General features: G+C 51.3%; 1 protein-coding gene across 1 annotated transcript; it reads right to left on the reverse strand.

The window, feature by feature from the left end:
* Window positions 1–9,881: 9,881 nt before the first annotated feature.
* Window positions 9,882–21,381, reverse strand: Alox12b (arachidonate 12-lipoxygenase, 12R type). Its single transcript, XM_005332837.4, has 15 exons — window positions 21,235–21,381; window positions 20,068–20,272; window positions 16,772–16,853; window positions 16,544–16,636; window positions 16,319–16,441; window positions 15,918–16,021; window positions 15,441–15,613; window positions 15,074–15,217; window positions 13,840–14,043; window positions 13,562–13,648; window positions 13,150–13,319; window positions 12,586–12,707; window positions 10,767–10,867; window positions 10,255–10,425; window positions 9,882–10,066 (listed from the first exon to the last, which is right to left on the reverse strand). Exons 1-15 carry the CDS (start codon window positions 21,379–21,381, stop codon window positions 9,887–9,889), a joined length of 2,106 nt encoding a protein of 701 aa, XP_005332894.2. The 3' UTR covers window positions 9,882–9,886.

Genomic DNA, 21,381 nt, shown 5'->3' on the forward strand with positions numbered 1-21,381 from the left:
CCTGCCCTCAGGGGCAAGAAGTTTACCTTATCACTTACCCTCAGTTGTTCCCCGTATGAGCCACCAAATACCGCAGTTTGGCTGGGCACAATTCAGGAGCCAATTGTCAAAAGAAACGAACTTTATTTTTAGAACACACACACCAGCACCACACAGCTCTTCAGGAATTCCCTCAGAGCCTTACTGCCACCACCAGCTTCCCACAAGCCTCTCAACCTCCCCCACTCCTCCTGCTCTTGAGGCCTATTGGCTGGGTCGCATGGGCGGAGCCAAAAAAAGTCCCCCAATGAGCAGCTCCGTGGTCTGAAAGGGCGGGGAAACAGCCCAGTGAGCATCACCACAGAGGAGCCAATCAATTGGCAGCTAGAAGTTTGCTGGGGCCGCTGTGAGCCAATCACCAGCTGGCAGCTGGAAGTTTGCTGGGGCCCCTTCGGCTGTGGTTCTCAACACCATGACACCTGCTGTCCACTGTTGAGTTGGGGGTGGTCAATGAACGATATTGGGCAAACTCCTGTTTTGGAGGCAGGGTCTGCCTTGGATGGAAGGGGGAGTGAGCAGGTGATGGGAATGGTCTGTTTCCCTAGAGGAAGAAGTGGAAGGAGGTTGGTGATTGGGTCCTATGTTCCAATTCAGAGATGCCTCTGCCCCAGGCCTGAGAAGAGAAGGGGAAGAGGTTGATATGTTGGAGGGATTAGGGGCAAGTGCCTTTCTCACTCCTTCTCTCTCCCAGACAAAATCATCTGGCAGGCAAGACAGCCAGCCACGCTATGTCCAGCACCAGACTGAGATTAAGGAGAGGCAGGATAAATATCTGGAAGCAGGAGAATTCTGGACTAATAATCCCTGGAGTCCCCAACTCCTGCACATACCTTCTTAGTTTAGGGAAACAGAGACTCCTTTGCTCTTGCCCTCTGAAGTCAGTTGAGCCTCAGATCTGACCAAGAACAGCATATGTGGAACCCTGGCATATTTCCTTCAAGAATCCCTGTCCTAGAATGTTCCCTATACAACCAGGCCCAAGGAACCAGCTCTTGTATCCCTTTCCAATCCTCAAAGTGTGGAGTCCAGCCACCAGCCAATCACTACCTGCCCCTGCCCAGGTGGAGTGAGTTTTTCCCTAGGGATGCTTCACTGGCTGGATGCTGAGAACTTCAAGGAGCTTGATCCCAAACTGCACTACTCAGGAACAGAACAAGTAGACCAGAAACTCTACCTCACCTCCCCATGTGCCTGCCCTGCCACGCCACAAGATATCTTCCTCTCTATACCTGGTTCCCTCCCCAGCTGGTGTCTGCTGATTTTCTGCAGGAACTTTGTGCTGAAGTTAAAGAGACAGTGGAACAGTCGACAGCCCTGGAGAAACCAGAATAAGATTCAGTGCATCGGGCTGGAGATGTGGCTCAAGTTGTAGTGTGCTCACCTAGCAAGTGTGAGGCACTGGGTTCAAGTCTCAGCACCATGTAAAAATTAAAAATAAAGATATTGTGTCCACCTAAAACTAAAAAATAAATATTAAAAAAAAGATTCAGTGCATCTAACTCTTCCTCTTCCTCATCCCAGTGTCAGGTCTGTCATTTGCGCAGAAATGTGGCAGGACCAAAGGGTCCTCAGCAGTCACCTTGTGTGACTGGGAACTAGAGGCCCAGAATGGAAACTTTCTGGAAATTACAGACCATGTCTTTCACAGCCACCAGTTCCCTTCCCTGTCCTGTACAGAATCCCATTTCTGTCACCCAGGGCTGGTTGCTGTCCCCTAATGTGGGGAAAACAGGTGGCAGGGACTTAGGGACCCCAAGAGGATGCCTCACTTCAAACCAGGAGTTACATGCACCTCCTGGTGCAACTCTCCTTTTCACCTTGTCTGAACACCAGCAACCTCTGTCCCATGCAGCAACCAAGCTTCTAAAGCTGGGGAAACTAAGTGAGAGCCTTGGAGCCTGTTTGCTGATCACACCCTGTTATGGTTTAGGTATGAGGTGTCCCCCAAAAGCTCATGTTTAAGACAATAGAAGAATATCCAGAGGTGACACAGTTAGGTTATGAGAGGTGAAATGATTGGGTCATGAGAGCCTTAACCTAATCAGAGGATTAGTTCACTGATATGGATTAACTGGGTGGTAACTGTAGGCAGGTAGGTGTGACTAAAAGAAGTAGGTCACTGGGGTGTGCCTTTGGGGGTTATATTTTGTCCCTGATGAGTGCAAGCACACTCTCTCTCTGCTTCCTGGTCACCACATCCTGAGCTTCTTTCCTCTTCTACCCATTCCGCCATGATGTTCTGACTCACCCCTGGCCCAGAGCCAGGGCGTCACCAACCATGGACTGAACCTCTGAAACTGGGAGCCAAAACAAACTTTTTCTCCTCTATGTTGTTCTTGTCAGGTATTTTGGTCAAAGTGATGAAAACTTCCTAAAACATTTCCTCTCCAACTTCATATATATTTCTTCAAGCTGTCCCCAACACTGAACAACTAGGGGATTAAAACACACACACACACACACACACACACACACACACACACACACACACTATCTCGGGAATATCCTGAGCAATTTAGGGAAATAAAAGCTCTTTCAAAATTGCACTCATTTAGTTGGAGTCTTGGGATGCAGACTTGAAACTATGGCAGAGGATTCAGGTGTGTCCATTTCCAATATCCTTCTCCCTACTGGGTGCATTATGTGTTCACAGTAGGCATGTTGAACTGTCAGTTTAACATCCCTAGCACCAGTGCCTTGCCCCAAAGTGACAAAAACTCTTTTTGAATGATCACTCTGGTTTAACATATTCCCCAGAGTGTCTCTTGGCAAAGTTTCAGGAGAATGGGCCCCAGGACTGGTGATTTTTAACAGTGAATTGGAAGGACCCCTATGGAGTGGAAACTGGGAAGGATGGGGTGGGCTCTCAAACTCTGCTCTCATCCTGGAGATAGTCTCAATGCACATTACATTTTATTTTTTTTTCTTCTTTTTTTTTTTCACATTACATTTTAGACTTCCCCAAAATGGATGGGGCCGAGGGAGATGAGGTGACTTCTCAAGTAGAACCCAAACCTCTAATTCTTTGTTCTGAGAAACCATTCACTGGTGGTCATTCAACCAATTGAGGAGGGAGGAAGAGAACTCATTAGCATCAGGAAGTGACCACACTGGGAAGCTGGAGATAGGTCCCAGAATGGCAGGGCTGGAGGCAGGGGACCAGGGTGCTCATCCCTCTGTCCATTCCTGTGGAGTATGTGTTTGAGCACCGACAGTCCTGAATAGCCTCAACCCTGTCCTAACCCATCACTATCACTGCATCCCAAAAGAACTTTCATGTCACTGATGGAGTGGTAGCCTAGCAAAGCTGCAGGCTGAACTAGAGGTGAGGGGACCAGGGACCCAGTCTCCATTCTCTGATCTCCTGGTGCCTTTAGGAGCTATTATGGTTTGAGGTATCCTCCTCCAAAAAAAAAAAAAAAAAAAACTCATGTGTGAGACAATGCAAGAATATTTGGAAGAGAAATGATCAAATTACGAGAGGTATTACGTAGTCTGTGGTTTAATCCACAGATGGATCAACTGAGTGGTAACTGGAGGCAAGTGGGATGTGGCTGGAGGCAGCAGGTCACTGGAGGCATGCCTTTGGGAATTACATTTCCTCCCTGATGAGTGGCACTGTCAGCTTCCTGGCTGCTATGTCCTAAGCTACTTTCCTCCAGCATGATATTCTGCCTCACCCTGGGCTCAAAGCAATGGAATGGACTGAGACCTTTGAAGCTGTTATCCCCAAATAAGCTTTTTCTTCTCCATGTTGTTCTTGTCCGATCTTTTGATCACAGCAAGGAAAAAACTGGCTAAAACAGGAACCCACACTATCCAGGTCCTGGTCCTTTCTCTTTCACCAAGCCCTGGCTTCTCTTCATCCCTTCTCACTCCTGTCAAGCCTCCATATTCGCAGCCTGCTAACCATTTTTCTCTGGACCATGAGTGGTTCTTGCTCAGCACCTGAAGAAGACACATAATCCTCAGATGGTGAGGGCTGGGTGAGAATGCCTTCTCCTGGCACTTTGTCCAACTCCACACATTGGCAGTGGCCCCAAGGCTCAGAAATCTTGGTGATGAGTTGGTTGTCATGGTTACTGAGCATACCCTGCAACTGGTCACCAGAGCACACCCCAGTCTGAGCTACTGGAATGAGATGGGCCCTAAGCCCAGCAAAGAACCTTTGTATCCTGCAGCGCTGACCTCCGGCTGGGCTCCCTTCCCTCATTGCCTGTCATTGTGGCTGGGTCTGGTTATAGCAGAGGCATCTCCCCTACTTGGGCAAGAAGTCTCTTTCTCTGGAACCAGAAGGTAGCTCTGGGATGAAACCCAGAGGCCAGACGACTGGCTCCAGAGAATGAAATGCTTTAAGTGAAATACTTTCAGCTTCTAAATAATTCTCCCTCCATTCCCAAATCTTCCCAGAATTGCGCAGGGCTGTCCCCTCCCTCAACCATCCTCCTCCTCCTCCTTCCTCTCCTAGAGGAGCTCTGTGTACCTGGTGGAGAAGGTCATCCATCCTCTTGGGCCTCCTCCCAGCATCATTAATGGGAGGCCCCATTTATGACCAAGCCCTGATCTTGCTGTACCCAGTGCCCCAGCAGTAGCCCTTGCTGCCCCCTGCTATCCAGGCCAACAGGCCAGGGTCCCTGGAACTGTTGGATTGGTAGGCTGGGTGGGGAACACATCACACCCTTAGGACAACTTCAAGGTGGTCTCCTCCCACTGCTGCCATTCCCAGTGGGAGACATCGAATCTGTAATCTTACCAGCCCCCCTAGTTTGTTTTGTTTTTTTCCTGTTTTTTCTATTTTGTTCTCTTTGATTTCCATCTTGATGCAAAGGCTCTGATAGTGTCAGAGAAAAAATTGCACCTTAACATGGGTGTCAAAATCAACTCTACTGAAAAACACACCCTTGACAGTTTGATGATGTCACCCACAGTCCAAACCATGACCCTTCTGGAAGGTATCTCTGCGTCATCCCTTCCTATCCTTCCAATCCCGGCTGCAGATGACTAGAGATCTGCATGACTTTGTTCTGGTCGGAAGTGGGTAACCTTGATTCACTTCACATCTCAGAGAGATTATCATTAAGTCTGTTTTGCCAGTGAGGAACCTGAGTCACAGAAAGATTGATTAACTTTCCTGAGGGCATATAGCTAGTCCGAGAGTAGACTATGTGATTTGGCCCCGCGGCCATAGTCCTGGGCTACGCTTTCCCAGATTCTGCCTGACACCTGTCCTCCCTTGTACAGTCACTTCAGCTCATTCAGACACCTGGCCCAGACAGTCCCATCCTCTTGCCCAGTTACCCAGCTAAGGTCGGCCTCCTGGCCAAAATCTGGGTGCAACACTCAGAGTTCATCATACACAAGATGCTCACGGATCTACTTCCAATCTACTTTGTGGCAGAGACCCTTGCTCTGGGCATGCTGTGGCAGCTGCCTGTGTGCTGCTCCGTTTTCAAGGTAGGGAGGAGCCTCCATCTCAGGGCCTGGAGCTGTGGGAGACCAGGGGCTTCCTCACCTGCTCTCCGGCTCTGGCTCTTTCCAGCTGCTCATTCCTCATTTCCGCTACACTTTTCACATCAACATCCAAACCTGCACTGAGCTCTTTGCACAGGGAAAGCTCAATGCCAGCTCAAGGCCTGAGAGCCCTGGGATCCCGATGTCTGGCAGAAGGAGCCAGAAGGAGCTGGGTTCATTGTGAGCCTCTACCCCTGACAGCAGAGGGCTCTGTTCATTACAGCCAATGAGGCTGGAATGGATGGCCTAGAACTGTCACCTACGGCTCCTCCTCCGCCTGCCTCACCAGCTGGCTGACCATGAGGTTTAGGGCCTCCCCCATTTCTACTACCTGGAAGATGCACTCCAAATCTGGCAGCCACAGATAGATGAAGCTCTCTGGGGCCTGCGCCTCTGGCCCTCCACTACTCCTCTGTTGATTTGTTCATCACCTCCCAACACCTCCTGCCAGAACCCCTGCTGACTCCCGGAGCCTTCCTGCCTCACTTCTTTTTTCTAGTTGTGAGATCTTGGGCCAGTCTCTTAACATCTCGGTGCCTATTTCTTCATCCAACAATATGGGTAATAAGAGCCCCTACCTCATAGGTCTTTATTAGGATTAAATGTTAAACCCTAAGAACAAACCTCAGCAAATAGGAAGAGCATTAGCTGTTAGTACCATTGTTTGTCCTATAAATAATCAGTTTGTCTCCAATTTTTCCTTCTAAACCTTCCTCATAGGAAGTCTCCTTGGGCTATAGCCCTGGCCTCCACTCTACAGGTCAGATCCTCCTGACATTTGGCCTCCAGTAGGTCCCCACCTCTTGGTTGATAATGACCTCCCTCGAGCACTGGGGTCTATGACAATGCAGCTGCTTCTCATGACCCTCACAGGGCTCCCAGTTTCTTGCCTCATCTCTCCTTTTCCATTCTTCCTCTGCAGCACACACCAGATCGAGAGAGACAAGGCACCCCCAATTTCTCCCTCTCGCCCTGTTCAAACACTACCCATGCTCTGAGCTCAGCTCATACCATACCTCCCCCTTGAAGTCCTCCAGGACTGCACCTGTATGAATGCCCCCAGCAGGAGCTGCCTTCTCATCAGTGGCTCTGCATGTCCTTCCTGAACCCTTCTCTGGCTAAGGATGGATGATCCTTCAGGAATCAATGGAGGAATTGGACCCAATTAAGACTGTATCAATGCACCAGCCTAGTTAGTGTCTGATCCCTTTGCTGTGGCTTGGTCTAGCTCAAAAGGCAGGAACTCCAGTGTCTAAAGGACCGGCAAGTAGAAAATGCTAGGGAGGAGGGGATAACTGTGGGAAGCCATCCGTGAATTACACGAGGATCTTCTCTCGGTATGGAAGCCAGAGAGATTTAGGTTTGGCATTGCGAACTAGCTGTGGCTCTCCCTCAGCAATAGATTACTCAATGCATGTGATCTTTATCTCCACTCTGCTAAGGAAGATCCTTCATAGGAGCTCTGGAAATGGGTGTAACTCATTGGGAAATGGACAGCCCAACTTTAACTTTTTTTGGTGAAGAACATTCTATGGAAGGCTTTTGGTGTTTCCTGATATAAATAAAGCAGGTGCTGGTCTCCATTTTGCCATAGTCTAGAAGCTGCGTCCGTCTGATCAGTTTGCCCTTCCTGCCCCTGCTTTTGAAACTACTTTGTGAGTCCCGTGGTTTTTTTCATTGATCTATTTCTCCTAGCTTTTCTTTCTCAGCCAGCCCATTCCACCGAGGTGAACCCCATTTCCACCGCCCGTGTGGTACATGGGCCAGAGATAACTGAGACTGGGGCCAGTGGAAAGAACTCATGTGTGTCTGATGTGGACAAAGGACACATAGACATGTGTTATGGTTTGGATGTGAGGTGTCCCCCAAAAGCTCACGTGTGAGACAATGTAAGAAGGTTCGGAGGAGAAATGATTGGGTTGTAAGAGTTTTAACCCAATCAGCAAATTAATCCCCTGATAGGGATTAATTTAGTGGTAACTGAAGAGATCGGGTGTGGCTGGAGGAGGTGGGTCTTAGGGGGCATGGCTTTGGGGTATATATCTGTATCCGGAGGGTGGTGTTTTTCTCTCTCTGCTTCTTGATCACCATGATGTGAGCTGCTTCCCTCCCACCACCCTCTTCTGCCATGATGTTTAGTTCACGAACTGAAGCCCCAAGGAATGGAGCCAGGCTTCGATGGACTAAGACCTCTGAAACTGTGAGCCCTTAGATAAACTTTTCCTCCTCTACAATTGTTCTGGTCAGATCTTTTAGTCACAGCAGCAAAATAGCTGACTGAAACAGCATTACTGTTGCTAGATCTTCAGATTTTTCAAGAGAAATCAGACATCTTCTAATATTTAAATGTTGGTGATTTAACTTCAAAAATAAACAACAGAACTTGCCAGCCAATCAAAACACATCTGTAGGGCTGGGGTTGTGTGGCTCAGCAGTAGAGCACTTGCCTAGCATGTATGAGGCACTGGGTTTGATCCTCAGCACCACATAAAAATAAAAATAAACAAAATTAAGGTATTGTGTCCGTCTACAACTAAAAAAAAAAAAAAAATGAAAAGTGGACCGCCTAAGCTCACTTGCTTACCAGATTCTGGTAGCATGCCTTTTTTTCTTTTTAAATACTTTTTTAGATATTGATGGACCTTTATTTTATTTATTTATTTATATATGGTGCCAAGAATTGAACCCAGTGCCTCACACATGTGAGGCAAGTGCTCTACCACTGAGCCACAACCCCAGCCCCTGTTAGCATGCCTTTTTAAGACAAAAAAAAAAAAAAAAAAAAACCACATTTATAGACCACATGAGGCCCTCAGGCCTTCACCCTAATGAAGATCACAGCCTCTAGGTTTGAAACTCAGCCCTGAAGTTCACACTCTGTGTGGTTGGCTATTTTCTTTGCTTGGTTTCAGGTTTCTCCTTTTGGGGGAAAGTTTCAGTGGCCTCTTCCCACCCACAGCCCTGGGCAGCACTGACCCCCAACTGGTAGTGACCAGTATTCCTGGATCCCCAGCTTTATGACCAATATGTTAACATCTACTATTGGAATGATGATAGGGCAAAGAGCAGGGATTGGAGCTCCAGGCTCGAGTCAGGGACATCTTCCACGAGGGTTTTTTAAGCCACATGACCTCAGGTGAGGGGTCCACCCCTGTTTCCTGTCCTCCAGGCCCCACTTCCCCAGGGCATCAGTCCCTTAGGTCTCAGCTCTATTCTCCCCATCTCACTCCCATCTAGGGGTCCCTCCACCCTGGACAGCTGTGCTGACCCCAGGTAGTATCTCACCACAATCATCTTCACCTATTCAGCCCCATATGCTACCATCAACAGTGGCCAGGGGAGCCAGTGCCAGACCCCAGGGACAAATAGGGTCAGGAGGAGGGGGCCTAACAGAAGAACTGGCAGCTCTGAGCTAACTGAATTTGGAAGGGGGACGTTGGTCTGAAGTCAGTTCCTAGATGCCCAATATTCCTGCCCTATGTGGCTCCCCCACCCACCATCAAAGACCAGACTTGATAGCGTCAATCCCTGAGGTCAATGCCACATGCCACACCCTGGTGATCCTTTGGAGCATCAGCAATAAAACCAAGGTCAGAGATACAGGGAGAAGGGGCTCAAGTCTCAGGAGAGTGGGTGAGGTGAGGAAGGATCTTGGGGAGAAAGGGTTTCTTGGAGGGTGCACTTAGCAGGCTGCATCTTTTAGGTGGACAGGGCTCGGAGTGACTCCTTGGTTGGGGGGGTATGGAATAGGGTGGTAAGGATTCCTAGTAGGTGGAGCTCAGAGAGTGGTCTGGGTTGCAAAGCAGGCTTTATCTTGGTGTGGTCTAGGTTTCTTACAGGGTGATGGCTTTCCCCCAACTCTCCTGACCAGCACTGGAGCCTGATATTTTACATTTGGAGTTGGCTCTTGGGTGATCTGGCTCCCCTAGGTGGGACTAAGTCCCCAGGTAGGACGAATTCAGATGGACCAGAATCATCGGTAAGAGTCTAGGTCCTAGCCTTGCCCCTACCCCACTACCCACCCTGCGGCATCCCCAGAGGCTTCTGAACCCAGAGGAGCGCTTCACCAAGGAGGCCCTCAGCAAAGCCATTCGGTTTTGATATGAGAGGCCTCTGGGAGTGCAATGGGGCCCTAGCGCTGTCTTAGGCCTACCTGGAGCTGGCGGTGGTGACGAACAGCTTCACAGCGTGAGCATCTCAGCTTGCACCCCGCAGCGCCAGCCCAGCGCCCCCAGCACCCCGAAAACAGCTCCCAGCACTCAGAGACCCAGGGAACGTTTGAAGTAATTTTATTCGAAAATAGGAAAACAAAGAATATGGAGCAGGGAGGGCCATCCTAGATAGAAATGCTGTTCTCAATCAGCACGGGGTCCAAGTAGTAGTAGGGGACAGCGAGGCACTTGTTGCGCTGTCGGATGTTGTGCGAGATCTGGGACAGGCGCTGGCGGAAGGCCTCCATGCTCCGCCGCGGGACCTCCTCCACAAAGTGAATGTCTGGGAAGTGGCCCAGGGGCCGCTGAGGACACAGAACCCGGCGCAGGGATGAAGCCAGACCTCCCCCCCCCCAACCAACCCACAGCCTAGCACCTTCCTTTCAGCCGCTGCCCACTGCAAACTCTCAGCCCCTTGACAGCTCCAATTATCCTTGCCCTCCCCAACCCCCCAGTCTGCCCAAGCTCAGAGTCCCCGAGCCCCACGCCGCACCTTGTCATCAGGTTCACGACTGAGGGTCCAGAGTACCAAGAGCACGATGCAAGTGGTCTTCACATCGGGCAACGTGTCCATGTAGGTCTCCAACGTGGTCAGCCCCTTGGCCTGCATCGGAGGGTTCCGCATGGAAGATGGGAAGTTGGGCATCCAGGCGGTGTACTCCAACTGGAGATGAGGTACAGGGGTTCAGAGAGTACCCCCAAAATTCCCACTCACCAGGCTCTGATGCCTCTCTCCCACGACTCCTGCCCCAGGGGACTGAGAATGGGCTGGGTTGGGTTAGACTGGTGGTGCTGGAGCCAATGGAGATTGGGGCTAGGTTGGGGGTATAGTTGGGGTGGATTTGAGTTAAGCTGAAAGTATTTCAGCTGAGACTGGAGTTGAATCAGGGGTTCAGACAAATTGAGGCTGGACCAGAGATAAAGGCTGAGGTAGGGTTTGAGGTTGGGGCTAGGGCTAAATTTAGAAAGTCTGGGACTAGGGTTGGGGCTGGTGAGCACAGGTACCTGGCCCGTGTTGACAGCTGCGTGCCGGGCAGAGCAGGTGTACATGACGATGGTGACATATCGGATCAGCTCAGGCACCGTTCGCAAGCAAGTGGGGAAGCCTGAGGGGTGGATGGACCAAGCAGTGTCAGTCCTGCCCCAGTCCTGGGCGTCCAGCAGAGGGCGCCTGCAAGCCCAGGTCACACTCTTGCCAACACTCCAAGCTCCACAACTCCTTCTCCCCAAGTCCGTGTGACAAGGCTGGGGGAGGGGCTTGACTGGCCTTGGCTAGTTGTGCTCACAGCTAAATTGACACCCTTGGATCTCTCTTCCAGCTCCCCTAGGAAGTGGAGAGGCTTCTCTCCTTGGGAAGAATCCTGCTGTGACTCAGCACAACACCCCAACACACTCTCTCCCCACCTCCTTTGAGACTTTTTCTCACTCCAGATAAATTTCTCAGTAGCCTGGCCCTCTTCCTCACACCTGTTCCCAACTAAGCTGCTGGCTTCTTTCTGATCATACCAGGTGAGCAGCCAGCCCTGGTTGCTATAGCTACCCCATAACAAAAGACCCACACATTCAAAACAGACTCAGTATTTTCTTCCCAAAGGCCCCCTTCAAGGCCCTCAGCTCAAAGGATGACACACACCATCCTACCAACTGCAAAAGCCCTAAACCTGAGAGTCACCCCTCCACCTCTCACCCTACCTAACCCCCAAACCCAAACCAATCACCAAGTTTTGTCATTTCTAGCTCTCAGCTAGCTTTGGAATTCTCTGTGTCCCCACAACCCTCATTTTAATCAAGTCCCCATCACCTCCCTCCTGGACACCATACCAGCTTCCTAAACTCTCCTGACCAGCACTGCAGCCTGATATTTTAACGTAACATCTGATCTCCTTGTAAAACCCCTTGATGGGCCCCTTAGGTTCCAAGGGTAATTCCAAACTCCTTATCTGCCTGGCAGCCTGGCCCTACTTCAGGAGCCTGAGCACCTCCACCCTCAGCTCTAGTTGCAGGGAACTGGATCCCAGGAAGCAACTCCCAGAATTCACTAGGCTGCTTCTAGCTTTTGGACCTTTCCACATGCAGCTCCCAATCAGCAACTCCATCTCCACCACCCGCCACAAGCCCCTTTCAGTCATCTCATAGCTAACCTCATCTGGCAGATCTTAGGTGTTAACCAAGAAGTCTGATCTCAGCTAGATCTTAGCTTACTGTTCCCCACTCCCTGTCTCTGCCAGCCCAACCCTAGCTAGGTTAGAAACCTTCCCTGGGCTTCTCTAGCCCCTCCTCAGCTTTCCCCAAACTGTCCCAATTCTGCTCTAACACACTGCTCATTCATTGAGTGAAATACCTCAGCCCCAGGCATCAAACACCTTGAGGGTGGGCACCTGCCTCTGTCTTTTTCCCTTTCGTCCCCTCAATAAGCAGCCCAGCATTACACTATAGATGCTCCCTAAATATTTGCTGAGTGTGTGCCCAAGTAGCATGACCTCAGGACACCTCCCACCCCTTTCCTGGAGCTTGCCGATTCTCCCTTTACCTCCTCAGCCTCCAGCATACTTTTTCCTGTTAGAACTCACGCTCCATTTCTCAGTCCATAGAGGCCCCCTTTGGTCTCTGCAGAGATGACTTAACAGACAGGCGCCAAAGGCCAAAGGTCATCCCCAAGATGCCACTGCTCCAGGGTCCAGGGCAGGTCCCTATGAATATCCTGGATAGCCCTTTGGTATCCTTTGGCCCACAAGATTTGTCTGGCCCAGAAGCAGGAGGGCCCTGGTGGAGCTTCCTGGGAACCACACCTTGGCCAGTCCCCACTGGGCTCTCAGGCCCGTACCTGAGCTCTCACGCCCTAGGAGGCACTCCTTGAATATCTCCTGCACCCAGGACTGCAATTCCGGGTCACCCTCCACCGCTGCGTCATTCGGGTAATAATAGGTGATGATCTCTGTCACATACCTGATCAAGGGGACAGGGCCTCAGTTTAGAACCTCATCTCTCCCTCCTCTCTCCTTCCATAACCATGCTTCCCACCTCCTGCAGGTCATTCTGGCCTTAGCTGGCTCAGACCTACAGGGAGCCAGTCCTTCAGGACGGAGATAGACAAGGTGGCTTGGCAAGGTCAGAAGACACTCACGTGATCCCCAATATAGATCAACAAGGCCCCCAGGCAGCTCAGAGCCCAGAGGGGACTGACCCGCAAAGGAGGGCTGGAGTCCAAAACAAGGAAGAGGCCCTGTGGGCCTAAGGAGCAGGTGTGTGATGGACACAGAGCCCAGACCCCATCCGCAAGGCCAAGCTCCCGTAAGATGTCCAAGTTCGGGTTCTTAAAAGCTCCCACACCCCCTTCCACAGCCCAGGATCTCCACCCTAAGTGCCGTCACTGCTGTCCCCACCTCACCTCTCCATTGCGTCCCATACTGCCAAGCTGTCATCGCGGAAATAATACCCAGGCAGGTCCTGGACACCACGCTCCACAAAGTCATTGGGGACATAGAGGCTGTCGTAGGTGAGCTCAGACAGAGCCCGCACCATCACCTCAGCAAAGCCCTCGAGGCCCAGGGACATGGCCTGTGGGGGAGGGGGGAGAGCCCAGAGCTGGATGGCATCCCTGCAGGCCCTGGTCCCTGAGAACCACACCCCGGCAGGCCCTCTGCCTCTGCACCATTCTAGTCCCAGCGCCCACGCTAACCAGTCCCCTCTCTGCCCCCCGCCCCAAGATCCAAAAGCAAGTGGGGAGTCCTGCTTTTAGTCTAACTGCAAAGACCCAAAGAAAGCAAGTTTCTTGTTGGGGCTGGGGGCAGAAGTCTTACCCTGGCAGAGAGGCCCCCCTCGTTGAGGAGGAGGGCCCGCCCGATGCTGTTGATCTGGACCGTGAAGCGGGTGTGGGGAATGAGGAGCTGGGCGGGAAAGCAAGGAGGACAAGACAGGACTGAGGATGCCCCCAGAGGACCTCAGCATCCCCATTTCTGCAACATCAGACCCCTGACTTTGGAAAGTCCCCTCCCTAAGTCCTCTCTGGGGTGAGTCCCCAGATCCTCCCAGGGCTTACAAGGCAGTGAGATGGGGCCCCTTCCCCCCAAGCCCACACCTTGTATAGCGGGTGGCACATGGGCAGTTGCCTCAACAGGGCCAGGCAGAAGGCCTCAGCGATGAGGTGGGTCTCCAGCAGGTGGGAGATGGCCTCGTGACTGTAGAACTCAGCGTAGCGCACCCACGTCTTGGCCAGCAGCCAGTCCCACTCAGAATCGCTGGGCAGGAAGATGGGGCAATCGGGTCCAGGGGTCTGGCTCAGCTGGGGGCAGGGAAAGAAGGAGGGTTAGGTGGAGCGTAGAGACCCTCACACACAAAAGCTGCCCCTCCAGGAAAGAGGCAGAAGTAAATTCAAGGAGGTAAAAACCACACCCACTGTACTGCAGTACCCTTTGGTCCCCTGAGCACACCATGACATTCCTCCCCATCTTTGTTTTTGCTGCGCTCTCTGCCTGTACTTTTGCCCAGTCTCTGTCTCCACCTGGCAGCTTCCACTCATTCTTTGAGATGCAGCTTTTAAAAAGCCGTTCTTCCCTCATCCCCAAGGCTGCCACATTCAGTTTTGCAGGCTGTGCACTGTACAAGGGCAAGGGTGCCTAGCCCATGGGTGATGGGGGGCTGTCACTAAAATCCAGCCTACACTGCTCCAGTAATAAACCAGAAGCATTAGGACATGGTTGATAGCCCCAGAGGGGCATCACAATGCTTGTAGGGACCTCTGATAAGGGAATACTTCAATTTCCTCTCCTGCCAGACAGCAGCTAAGTCTGAGTAGCTCAGTACTCCCAGCAGAGGCCTGGCCTACAGTAGAGGTCATTTTTTTTCAAGTAAATGCATGAATGAAGTCAAGGAGACAAGCTCAAGCCACCAAGTGCCCCCTCCAGTCACCATGTACATGTGACCATGAGCTTACCACAGGGACCCAAGTTCATGCATGGGTGTATAGAAACAATGATAACGCGGATGTGCCTGTTATCATAGGGACATGCATATTCTCACACCAGGCTTACACACAGGGCCACACCCAAGGGTCACCCCCTAGTCTCACCACGGCCACACACACAGATTGGGACATGCATTAGCATAGGTGGACTCAGATTCACACAGAGGGGTACACACTCCTGTGGACACACAACTTCTGCACAGGGACACATGCACAGGACATAGAGTGCACACACGGGCTCACATGCTCACATAGGTGCATGCACACACACAGAGGAACGTTCCTGGGCTCAGAGGGGCTCTGCCCTGGCATCACGCCCACACAGCAGCCTCTACTGCACCCCACACACCTGGATGGCGATGGGCATCATGTTGCCCTGGGGGTTGAAGTACAGCAGGCAGAGTGGGGCGCAGTGGTGCTGCTTCTGGCCATTGAGCTCCACGGTGGGGATGCCCTCCAGGATGCGGTAGTCTGCCAGGTAAATGTTCCCCTTCTGCAGGGAAGCCACAGTGGGAAGGCAGGCTGGCACCCACACGGGGCACGTGACCCACGCCTTGTGTGTGGAGTGCACTGGACTCAGAGTTCGGTGGTTGGACAGGGCTGAGGAAGTGGGGCACGTGGGCATGGGTGGGACTCAGGTGGGTCTCAGGAGACACAAGGATGTTTAAGAAGGAGGCCGGGAGGCCGGCCAGGACCTCTGCCAGAGAGGGACTCACTTCTAGCTCTGCTTGCAGGCATGTTCCCTCATCCAGGAACGGGGCCACCATGTCGTCTGTGACAGGGAACTTGTCTGGGATCCTTGTACATCGGCATATGAGTCCTGGGTTAATGCCGTTGAGGTACTGGTACCCAAAGAAAGTGTCCTCTGCCCAGTGCTCAGCCACATACTCTAGGGGGATGGTGCAGGTGCATCACAACGTGATCCAGCCCCACCCAGGGACATAGAGACATGGGACAGAAAAAGACCATGGACACCAAGAGGGCTCAGAGAGGAAAACTAAGCCCTCATCTTTGTCTTGAGTAGCTGGAGGGGCCCAGGATAACGCTTTGAGAAGCCCCAGGAGGGTGTACACACCTGACTCTGGATTGCTCTCTTGGTCCCTAAACCCACTGACCCCACATGAGGGGCCTGCCTCTTACACCAGAGACCACCTGGATGCCCCTGGTTTGATTTGGGATGCTCCACCCCATACCAGAGATGACAGTCTTGTTGGCAGGGAAAATTTTCTTAATGTCCTTTAGTCTCTTCCATGAACGTTTTGAGTCTACCAGGCCCCGGAGTTTGAATGCCAGTGACCTAGGAGGTGGGATGCCAGAGGAAGGTGGTCAGAGTGGCTGCCAGGTATGCTGGGACAGGTGGCAGAGCTGCCTACCCACTGAGGTCTTTGGGTCTCAGGGTCTCTTGAGTCTCAAAGTCCCAAAGTCTTTGTGCATCTAGGTCTCTGAGTGTCAAGTCTCAGGTCTTCTACACTCTATCTGCCTCCCATTGCCTCCCTGGCCATTCCAACTGTGAGACTGTCCTGGAGGTGGACATGGAACAGCAGGGAGGGACAGTCCCCAGAGCCTTCACTTTCCCCTCACTACAGCCACTCACATGGGCCCCAGGCGGAAGAAGAAGGAGGCAGTCTTGACGAAAGAGTAACGGAGGTTTGAGTTCAGGAACTTGGTGGCCTTGATGTTGATGAGAATCGGGAATCCTGGAATATAACCATTCCACCTGCAGGGAGAAGCATGGGTTGGGGCTTGGCACCTGGGGCTCAGGGGGCAGAGGCTCAGAGGGCAGCCATGGGAGGGGTCTAGCAGAGCCTCGGGTCCTTACTCAGGCCGGTTGGGGTTGCGGAACCTCCGGACAGGAGGGTGGTAACTGGGAATGTGCACATAGTTGGGCAGCCCAGGTACAAAGACTCTCCAACTGCAAGAACAAGCCAAGATGGTGAGCCCTGATGTCTAGGTACCATCCTAGGGCACAAGGGGCCAGAGACCACACTGGCCCCTGACTTCCCATGAGCCCTGCAGGTCCCCCAGACCCTGCCACCTTCCCCCTCACTGGTAGAAGTCCTGCTTGGCTCTGATCTCTTCTTGTCTGTGTTCCAGAAGGATGGGGAGTGAGTCATCCGCCATTGTCTTTCCTGTAGGGAAACCAAGGAGGATGCTCAAGCACTGACCCCCTTTTCTGCCTGCTCCTGCCCACTTTAGAGAGCAGGAGTTTGGCTTGTAGCCCCCTGGGTGAGCTAAGGGGTGCGTGGCTAAGGATGGGGAAGGCCCATTCTGGAAGACAGAGGGTGCGTCCCCTGCCAATAATAGTGGACCCCATCCCTACTCTATCCTCAAGTTGGGCTCTGCTGCTAGGGAAAGTGCCTCTTCTAGACACTAGTGAACTATATTAATAACTGACAGTTGTGGAAGACTCACTAGGTATCAGGCACTTCCTAAAAACTGCCCTTGTGTTAATGATTCAAGCCAGACAAGAACAACTTTATGAGGCGAGTCACTAATTATTATAGGTCCCCAGCCCTCTCCTGCAATTCCGAAATACAAAAGGCTGTGGAAATCCAAGTTTGTTTCATAACAAATTCATTGGTGAGCCAAGCGTGCTCTAAATTTACCTGAGGCTAGATACAGTATTTAACTCGCTTGGTTTCATTTTTCAGTTTTCGATGAGAGATATTAGTGTGTTGAATGGGGAATACCCAGAGGTGGATATGTGGTACATCTGTATACATGACAGGCTGAGTATCCCTAATCCAAAAATCCAAAATCTGAAATGCTCCAAAAATCTGAAACTTTTTAAGTGCCAATATGAGACAAGTGGAAAGTTCCACACTGCCCCCGTGTGGTGGGTCACAGTTAAAGTGCTGAAGCACTTAAAATATTGTATAAAATTACCTTCAGTCCTTGTGTATAAAGTGTGTGTGTGTGTATACATATATACATACACACACACACAATGAATTAGACGTTTAAACTTTGGTCCTTTCCTTAAAATATCTCAAATGTTCCAAATTTTTTAAAAAGTTTGAAATCTGAAACACTTTAGGTCCCAAGCATTTCAGATAAGGGATACTCAACCTGCATGTAGATGAATGGAGGAGATAAATATGCATATGGGTATATTTATACACATTTTGTATATATCTATTATATACACACATATGAACATATTCACGTGTTCAGCCTCAAAAGTAAACCCAAATTTCAAAACGCCCCTGGCCCCAACAGTTTCAACAAAAGGACTATATTGTTGTTCCCATTTTACAAGGATAAAAGAGTGACTATTGTGCAAGAAAAAAGCAGTCAAGCTGGGATTTGGTGCAAAGTAGACTGTTCTGACCTCCCCCTCTTCCCCAAGTAGCACCCACAATAGTTGTTCCTGATATTCCTTTATTTCATTGGATTCTCTCATCAACCCTATAGTTAGCTCCATTTTACAGATGAGGGTCCCAAAGCTTAGAAGAATGTGAAAATGTGCCCAAATGTCCTGAGAATAAATGGTGGCACTGAGATGGACATCCAAATCCAAGCCTATCTTTCTCCAGCATTCTGACTGCTTGTCCCCATGCTAGTTTGTGCACATCCCTATCATTTCCCCTCAAGGTCCTCACTTTGCCACTCTGTCCATCCTCCATCTGCCTCAGCTCATGCTACATTCTGGGTGGATGTCGCCCCCTGGGGTGGTATAACCCAGAACCCCAACTTGGCTTTGTCCCAGGGCGGGAGCCTCACTCCTTCGAGGGCCGAACAGGTGACTCAAGTCTCCCTGCCCTGGTGTTGCATCGCAGCCACCCTACCCAACCCCATTCTTGCACAGCCACCAAGTGTCACCCTGCCCGTCCCCTGCTTCCATGCCACACAGACCTATCACCGTGGGAAGGCACTTCTGCATCTCTGCTGAGACTCTTTCTTTGGCAGCCCCACCCTTCCCCAGGCCTCCCTTAGCCCCTGCCTCTCCTTTCCCCGGCTTAGTCCCTGTTCCCTCCCTGCCCCCCCCCTCTGGAAAAGACTCCAGCACAGAAATATGAAAAAGAAGAGAAGGATGGGACTCCCCTGGTCCTCAAAGCTGTCCTCCCTTCCACATTTCTCAAGGAAAGCTAGCAGAGGCTTGGGGTAGAGCCAAGGGGATTACAGAGGATAAACCTCCAGTCTTCATGTTGCAGCCACATATAGGCAGCTGACCCAGTCAGATGGAGGATTCTGGCAAGGGTTGATGCATGGAGCTCAGACACTCAGATCCTGTCCCTGTCCCATGGGAGCAACCACAAACAAACAGCAAACAGCAAGGCAGTATTGACCCACTGCCAGGAGAAGCTGACAGTTTGCACCAAAATTTGAAATCCTCCAAAATTTGAAACTTTTTAAGTGCCAACATGATACAAGTGGAAAATTCCACACTACCCTGGTGGAACCTCCTAGAGGGGTGGATGGGCCCTTAGTGGAGGTTTTTGAAATAACAATGAGTCCTGTTAGAGAAATAAAGTGTCCTCTAGGGCAACAGAATAGCCCTCAGTCTAAAAAAATGTTCATAGGGCTGGGGATGTAGCTCAGTGGTAGAGCATTCGCCTAGTATTTGTAAGGCCCTGGGTTTCATCCCCAGCAGTTGGGGGGAATCATATATATATAATCAAGATCATATACAGGGCTGGGGATGTGGCTCAAGTGGTAGCGCGCTCGCCTGGCACGCGTGTGGCCCGGGTTCGATCCTCAGCACCACATACAAACAAAGATGTTGTGTTCGCCGATAACTAAAAAATTAATTAATAAATAAATATTTAAAAAAAAAAAAAAAAAAGATCATATACAAGGCCCTGGTGCCCTGGGGAGCTGTTGAAGTAACAGGGCTTCTGAATGGAGCAAGAAGGCTACAGCTGGAATATTGGGGTTACTTATTAGAGTAACAGGGCATCTTGTTGTCGTAACAGAATCCTACTGGAGAATCAGGCTTTTGGGGGTTGCAGGACTTACTCTCTGGCATAATAGACAGGACATCCTACAAGAGTGCTGAGCAGCCTGGGCACAGAGGAGAAAGGGGTAATTTCAGGATGGCTGGGCACCCTGCAGGATTCAAAGTGAGGCTGGGAGCAGTGAGAGGAAGCATGATTTGGAAATGCTCTCTGCTGCCTGTCTCTGGGATGCTGAGGGTGACCCCTGGGCCTCATGTATCTTAGTTCTGCCAGAATGCAGTCCCAAGCTGAGCCCAGAGCAGCAGTGGTAATTTATGACAGTAGTAGGAGATCTCAGGAGTCCCTGCTGCCTGATTGGCTTGATGGGAGCCCAGGGTGACCATGCTGGGGTGGTCAGGCTAAAGTGAGGGCCCTCCCGGCAAGGGGTGAGGTGATGTGGGCTCACCTGTGGCCTCCCTAAGTGCCAGGGTCTCATAGCCATCCATCCATTGGTAGGCAGGGAAGTGGTAGACACGGCCATTGGGCGCACAGATCTGCACGTAGTTGCAGTACCAGGGGTCCTTGGGGAAGAAGGAGTAGCGTTCTTTGTGCAGACGGATGATGATAAGCTCCCCCAGGTCTTGTTGGCACTGGACAGTGTACTCATCCACCTGGGCAGGACACAGGCCTCACTGAGCATACTGGACTGGACTCTGGTTCCTCCAGCCTCCCATTGAATGGGCCCCTAAACCAAGCTCTGCTCATGCTGTTCACTTTCTGGACTGCAGTGGCAGAGAGATGGGACATGGACCCAATCTTTAGGCTCTCCTCTAACTCCTCCAACTTAACTATTCTCTGCTGGGTCCATTTACCCTGGGCCAGGCCTTTTCATCCCTCCCTCCCCAGTTCCCAAAGTCCTATCCTCCTCTCCCATCCCCTTTCCTAGTCATCTGAAGCTTCAGGGACCACAAAGAGCCCCAGGAGCAGTCCAAGAGGGACTGGCACTTCCTAAACCTCTTACAATCCTAGATTGGAGAGAGATGGTCCAGCCAGCCCTTCTCATCCTTCTCCATGAAGATGTGGGAATTCAGAAATCACCCCAAAGATAGAGGGACCAATCAGATCACACAGTAGCCTTTGGCTGGGCCTGACTCAAAATCCGGTGTGAGAGCCCGCAAAGAGGGACTTCCATCATGGGGCAAGCAGGTCCCTACTGGACAGGCTGGTCTGATGCCATTTTAAGTCACAGAGAATCCAATGCAAATTTAAGCTAGTGATGATGTAACTTGGTTTAGGAAGAGTGAGGTCGAAGGGGAGAGGGATGGGGAGGGGAAGAGAGGCCCTGGGAAGGGATGGGGTGGGAGAGAGTGACAGAAGAGAGAGAGAGGAAGAGAGATGAGGTGAGAGGATTGGAAATTGGATGAGAGAGATAGGAGATGAGGGAGCAGAGGAGATAGAGCCCAGAGAGCAGCAAGGTGGGAAGGGTCAGGAGACGTGTGGGTGAGACATCCAGAGCCACCTAGGAACCCACAGCCTTCAGAGCTGAGCCTTGATGCTGCAGCCTCTCCTGGTCAAGCTGTGTCCCTGGCTCTCCTCCTCACTCCTCCATCCCTCCTGGGCCACAAGCACTCACCGCCCCAGTGGCAAAGTCTCTCCCAAAGTGGTTCAGCCGCTGCTTATGGCTCTCTCCTTGGGTCCCCACGATGGTCAGCGAGATGGAGTCCAGGGTTCCCGACAAGAAGTCAGTGCCTGTGGCCACCTTCACCTTGTAGGTGGCCAT

This window comes from Ictidomys tridecemlineatus, chromosome 3 (genome assembly GCF_052094955.1).
Source record: "Ictidomys tridecemlineatus isolate mIctTri1 chromosome 3, mIctTri1.hap1, whole genome shotgun sequence".
Lineage (NCBI taxonomy): Eukaryota > Metazoa > Chordata > Mammalia > Rodentia > Sciuridae > Ictidomys > Ictidomys tridecemlineatus.

What these genes read in the sequence shown, in the direction of transcription:
- Alox12b (XM_005332837.4), bottom strand. Translation starts at nt 21,381, where the DNA reads ATGGCCACCTACAAGGTGAAGGTGGCCACAGGCACTGACTTCTTGTCG. An exon ending in TTCTTCCGCCTGGGGCCCAT is followed by an intron (nt 16,022 to 16,318) that starts GTGAGTGGCTGT and finishes CCCACCTCCTAG; the next exon opens with GTCACTGGCATTCAAACTCC. An exon ending in GTCGTGAACCTGATGACAAG is followed by an intron (nt 10,067 to 10,254) that starts GTGCGGCGTGGG and finishes CTGTGTCCTCAG; the next exon opens with CGGCCCCTGGGCCACTTCCC.